Genomic DNA, 5,868 nt, shown 5'->3' with positions numbered 1-5,868 from the left:
CGAGAGCTGGAATTCCGACACTCAGCCTGCTTCCGTGTTGAAAGCTGACTCTGGGGCCACTGTCCAAGCACTTCCCGTGAACTATTATGGCTCTATCTCTGTGACAACCCAAAAAGGGAGGCTAGTACTGCCTTTTCGGAGGTGAAGAAACTTAAGTCATGTGCCCACTGGGCAGCCAATCCTCAATGCACAGAGCCTGCAGAGACGCAGAGCCCTGGCTGGTCTGAGCGGGGTCTGGGCAACAAGCAGATGGCAGAGGGAGGGCAGCTGGCAGGACTCAGGAGCAGGGAGAAAGGAGAGATGCGACTCAGATGCTTGATTCTTCTCAGGCCCTGCAGGCGAGTGGCCCAGGGAGGGTGCGGAAGGCAAGAGGGCTACAGACAGCAACTGCTGGGGGCATTCATTTGCTGAGTACAACTCCCCTGCCCAGTTGGGAGGGGGCGGGGCTCCAGGCTAAACCGAGGGAGGCCGGGAGGCCGAGGCCCCAGGCCCCACACCCCAGGCCCCACACTGCCAGCCCAGCACTCACCTGCTCACGCCCCACACCGCCAGCCCAGGCCCCACTCGCCAGCCCAGCACTTACCCGCCCACACCCCACACCGCCAGCCCAGAACTCACCACTCGCTCTCGTCCAGGATCTCATCATCCTGGGACTTCAGGGACATGTCCAACAGGGTCTCCTGAAGCTCCCCAATCCTGGGCAAGATGTGGAAACCTGAGGAGGGTCTGGAGGGCCACGTGAAGGCGAAACTACTTCTTCTCTCTCAGCCCACCCGTATGTGGTGGGGTTTCTGTTCCTTTTCCCCTTCAGCCATTTCTCCCAGTGGCACACGCTTTGCTCAGGGACTAGTGGGGGTGGGGTGGGGGGACAAAGGGGGCCGGATGCAGCCTCACCTGTGTGTGTAACCGGCCACATCCGAGAGTGTGGCGGAGAGGTCGATGAGCTGGGTGAAGCAGCTGATGAGGTAAATGCACACAAAGGCGTTCTGGGCGGGAAGAGGGCAGTGAGCACAGGCCTCCACTCCCGGGCCCTGGGTGCAGAGCGAGGGATGGGGGTGGCTAGTGGGGGTCACCAGGGAGGATTCTCACCTTGCTCACCAGGGTGCTGAGCTCTGTGGGGCTAAGGTCTCCATAGACACCACTGAAAATGGGGATAGCGATCACAGCGTAGCTCAGGATGCTGCCCAGGTAGTCAAATGTGTTGACCCCGACTGCGGAAGAGGCAGTGTCTGAGGCCCGGGGCCACTTGTGTGCCCCAAGGGGCAGGAAGCCTGGCAGGGCTGAGCTGTTCCCTGAATCCCCGGCTCCTGAGGATACACATGGCAAAGGCAGTGGCTCCCCCCAGCTATTTCCTTCATCAGAGCAAATTTATCAATGCAGAGAAGTCAGGCGGTGCAGGAAGGGGGGGGTGGCCTTGATCCTGGGGCTCCCTCTGCCTACTGTACAACCAGAGCTCCGCGAACATCAGCTCCCTCTGGGTCTGCAGCAGCCTCTGCAGCCTGCGGTCTGTCCTCATGTGCTCCACGTGCCCAGCTCTGAGGAGAAAGGCTGGCATGTCCACGGGGCTGGGGCGCCTGGGACAGGCAGGGACCCTCTGTCCCTCCTCACACTCAACCAGGGCACACGCCATCCCGGTGACCTTCACCGGAGACGGTCCTGCCCCTCGCAGCCGTTCACGGCTGTACTCAACGTGGTATGAAGTGAACGTGGGAAGCACAGGAACTCTAACTGGGCAGACCTGGCAGTTAGTTACTCACTCGCTGGGAGGCGCTAACAGATTAGGAGTCTGTTCCCTCATCTGTTAAATGGAGCTAATAATACCTATACTGGGCGAGAGTAAGAATTTCTGGATACAAAGTGCTGGCACCCCGGGGGTCCTCAGCTTTACAGAGTATTCGTGGCGGGCACTTTGTGGCAGGTTCTGTGCTAGCTAGGTAGCTAGAGAGGTGGACAGAACAGTCCTTGCCCTTGAGACGCTCCCCCTTTGCAGACAGGGCATCTTTGCGACACACTGCATTCTTCACCTGGGACACCGGAAGCGCTGTTAGCCGTGTGTCTTCAGGGCTATCCTGAAGGGCTCCAGCAGAACCCACCTGAGCTCCAAAAGCCAGCCTGCTTTCCCTACAGCTTCCAGAGCCCAGCCGGCACAATCTAAAACTGAGCTCAGGCCCAGGAACCGCAGCTCAAAGACGCTTGGTGCCCCCTAGTGGTAGCAGCTGCGAAAGGCAGCAGAAACTGATCAGGCCAATGTCCCAGGGCTCGGAGACCCACCCAGGTACAGAGGAGTCGCTTCCACTCCTCGACCTTGAGGGCTGTGCTCTCAGTCCAATCACCAGCAACAGAGGCCTCGCATGCACCTGTCCTGGCCCTGAGGGAAGGTAAATGATTTCATAACACTGCTGTCAGGAGATCAGCCACGTGGCATCCATGGGGCGCAAGCAGGTTGCCTGATTTCCTGATTTCCCACAGAGATAAAGAATAGCCTAGGATGTCAGGCATTGGCAGAAAGCCATTTTATAGGCAGAAGAGGCAGAGGCAAAGCAAGAGAGGCCAGCCAGGTAGTGAACCACTCACTCATTTCATTCTTTAAGCCCCATAATGATCACTAAAAGAAACCAGCAACTTCAGAAGCAAATGGAACGGAAGGCCGAGGTAGACGGCTCAGTGAGGGGCGAGAGCCCGCTGCCCTGTGTAAGGACGTGTGGGCCCTGGGTCCGGAGGTGGCGGTTGGGAGGGTTGTATTGCTCCTTTCCCTTCACTACCAGCTCTGATAAGGCAGGAGGGGAACAATCCCCTTTCGACTCACCTGTAGAAAGCAGCAGGTTCGGCATTCACCCGGATCTGCATGTGCTTGAACCTGGGCAGGCCAAAGGGAGGTGCACGCTGACGCCAGGCGGCCCTGGCCCTCTCCTCTGAGAGCACTGGCCCACGGACACCTCCAGAGGAGCCTGGACCCGTTTTGAAACTGTGGCTGCCTTTGGCCTGACCCTTCCCTGAACTGCCACCGGGGTGGGGAATCCCAGGGCTGGGGAGTTAGGAACCTTGCCTGTGACATGGTCCCTCAATTCTCTCCAGCAAGAACAGGCGTTTCTCTAGCCACAGAACTCCCCCAGGGTTGTGTCCTTAGGAGGGAGCCAAGGTGCAGAGCAGGGGAGAGACCCACTGGTTGCCCAGAAATAGTGGCTGGACCAGAAGTGTATCACACCACCCTGAGGTAACAATGAAGGCAGGCCAGGTACTGTTCTCAATGCTTTTCACATGTAATTTCATTAATCCTCGAAATTTTCTGAGCACACAACCATTTTAGATGGGAAAAAGCTATGTCTAGAGAGGCTAGAGACTGCCCAAGAGCACAGAGCAAGAAAATGGGTATCTGGGGTGTGAACTTGGTCTTCCTCTGGGTCCTATGCCTTAATCACTATGGCCATCCCAGAAACTTCCAGTAAGACACACCTGAAATCCCCTTCCAGCTTCTCCTGCTGCACCAGCTTCGCCACAATGGGTCCCATCAATATTTTGTTCACTACGGTCCCCAGGATGAAATATCCAAAGATGCTCACAGGGCCGAGCCAGCCTGTGCTGAAAGGCAGAGGGTGGGTGTGGGCATCCCATGTCTCTGCAGGTCTCCGCCCTCTTCCAAAGCCTCTGTTCAATCTTGTCCTGGGGGTGGGGGGTGTCTCTGCTCCCGCAGGAGGGCACTCCAGACACGGGGTCTAAGTTGTCAGAGCACCAGGATCCCTGTGACACTTAAGCACAAGGCCAAAAGGAGGTGAAGGGCTCGAGGAAGACCCACACATGGGGAAGTTGACCTCCGCCCTAACTTGTGAGTGAGGGCCTCTGGGGAGACTGCTGGGGGGGCTGGGGAGGAGGGGCCCCAGGAAGAGGGGAGACTTCACCTTTGGAAGCACTGATAGGTGTAGTAGATCAGGGTGAAGGGGGAGATGATCAGCTTGCTGGCCATACTGCTGAGCTGCCGGCAGAATCGCTCCACATCCTGGCTGATGCGCTGGTCCCTGCAGCCAGTGAGGCAGTGACTGAACCAGGAGCTGGGCTCAAGGGTTGGGAAGGTGAGAAGGCTGACAGTCTCACCTTACCTCCTGCCTGACCTCACAGTGCTGCCAGTGGTGACAGTGGGAGGATGGACACAGACAAGGGCTGGGTTTCTAGAGGCATCCAGACCCTCAGGACTGGTTTAACAGGGCTATGGAGAGTTTTGGTCTTCTGGTGCCTCCATTTATCCCTCAGAAAAAGTGGCAGCTGAAAGACTCAGCACCCGGGGAGTTCTTAGCCAGTATTCAGCAGTCCAACTCGAGGGAAGATGAGCTGAGTTTCTGGATAATCAGGAAAGCAGCCCCATTAGCCGTTCCCAATTTCCCTCCTAAGTCTGACCTGCTCCCACCTGAGTATTTGGCGGGGAAGCTTCACAGGATTAAGCTGTGGAGAACAAGCTTACATGTTAAGTGGCAGTGGCAGCCACCCAGCAATCTTTGCTGTAAAACTCAACATCAGCTGAGGAAAAGTTATTTCTGGCAACGAGGTGCCTGGGAGAGTGGCCAGTGAGTGAGTGGAGATTCCACAAGCACCCACCCACGCTGACTCCTATTACCAATGAAACACAACCCTGTGAGCTCTCTGGGCCTCCACATCCTCATCTGTAGAACAGCACTGACATGGAAACACTAGCTATCTGCCAGGCACTGAACATGTGTGCTGCAAGAATTACTTCATACTCATTATATCCCTTAAGACAGGCCCTATTACTATTACTCACAAAGAAAGGAGCATGGAGCTTAATGAAAAGCCATCAAGTGGGAGGTGACATGGGAATATAAGCCCTAGACTGCTATGTCCTATACTGCTACATCATAGACTGCTTCGTCCCAGACCGCAGTCTTTTTTTTCTAATTGCCCCAAGTCTGACAACTGAGCAAGGGCACTTTCTTCAGAAGGTGCCTCACTTGGAAGCCCAGGGCATGAAATGAAGAAAAAGAAGATGCTCCTGTTTTTTAGCTCCTTGTTAGCCCTGCAGCCCACCTAGGGACCTCCTCCCCACAGTCTTCGGCAGTCACTGGTAGAGAACTGTGGGGAGAAGCTCCGTGGGGTCTGCCTCAGGACGAGGCAGAGGACAGAGCTGAGCCAGATGGACAGCACCCTGCAGAAGGCAGCAAGGACTGAAGGGGCGCCTACGGGTTGTCGATGTCATCCCGCAGGACGTTGAGGGTGTAGTAAACGCGGCCCCGGAAGTAGAGACGATGGAGATGCTCTGTGAGGGCCTTCCTCCAGCTCACGTACAGCAGGTTGCAGGTGAACTGGTCAAAGCTCTTTAGCTGTGCAGTGAGGAGATAAGAAAGGGAGGGGTGGGATAGCTTCTGCTGACCTCGTCTCTTAGGCAGGGCCAGCAGACAGCCCCTGCTGACCAGCCCCAGGCCACCTGTCTACTCAGCACTTGGGCGAGGATATTTCCCTTCCTTGTTCACACAGGTATTTCTTTGTTCACTGAATATCAAAGGCAAGCAGGGACACGGCCCTCTAACGCCTTTCTGCATTGTGCTGTTTTATTCTGCAGGTGAGCTCTGGCAGATCAGGGACCATATCGTCTTTTCTATTTATATGCTTACGTTTCTATCCCTAAAACTTGGAACAGGGACCAAGGTGTGGGCCCTCCCTGGTAGCGCAATGAGTTAAAGCACAGCACTATGAAGCTATCTTCAGCCGCTGCAGCATGAGTTCAATCCCCAGCCAGGGAGCTGACCCACATGGCGCAGCAGACCTCTCCTGTCTCGCCTGCAGCTCTTCTCACTAGTGTATTTCAGTAGTTTTGCCTGTTCTGCTCCCCACTCTTGTTTCTAGTGAATCCTCTCAACCCCC

At 56.0% G+C, this 5,868-nt stretch overlaps 1 protein-coding gene across 1 annotated transcript in view; it reads right to left on the bottom strand.

Annotated features, from left to right (window-relative positions):
• Positions 1–5,868, bottom strand: part of ABCD4 (ATP-binding cassette, sub-family D (ALD), member 4) — a 24,291-nt gene that overhangs the window by 3,808 nt on the left and 14,615 nt on the right. Inside the window, exons 4-12 of the mRNA XM_004682065.2 lie at positions 5,188–5,327; positions 3,897–4,013; positions 3,454–3,579; positions 2,807–2,857; positions 1,441–1,535; positions 1,090–1,211; positions 895–986; positions 619–696; positions 169–196 (exon numbers count right to left, since the gene is read on the bottom strand). Of these exons, the coding sequence (XP_004682122.1) occupies positions 169–196; positions 619–696; positions 895–986; positions 1,090–1,211; positions 1,441–1,535; positions 2,807–2,857; positions 3,454–3,579; positions 3,897–4,013; positions 5,188–5,327 (849 nt within the window). The remainder of the gene's footprint in view (positions 1–168; positions 197–618; positions 697–894; positions 987–1,089; positions 1,212–1,440; positions 1,536–2,806; positions 2,858–3,453; positions 3,580–3,896; positions 4,014–5,187; positions 5,328–5,868) is intronic.

Source organism: Condylura cristata, unplaced genomic scaffold (genome assembly GCF_000260355.1).
Source record: "Condylura cristata isolate star-nosed mole 26May11 unplaced genomic scaffold, ConCri1.0 scaffold00013, whole genome shotgun sequence".
NCBI classification, from domain to species: Eukaryota; Metazoa; Chordata; class Mammalia; order Eulipotyphla; family Talpidae; genus Condylura; species Condylura cristata.
This window is presented reverse-complemented; position numbering and strand designations above follow the sequence as displayed.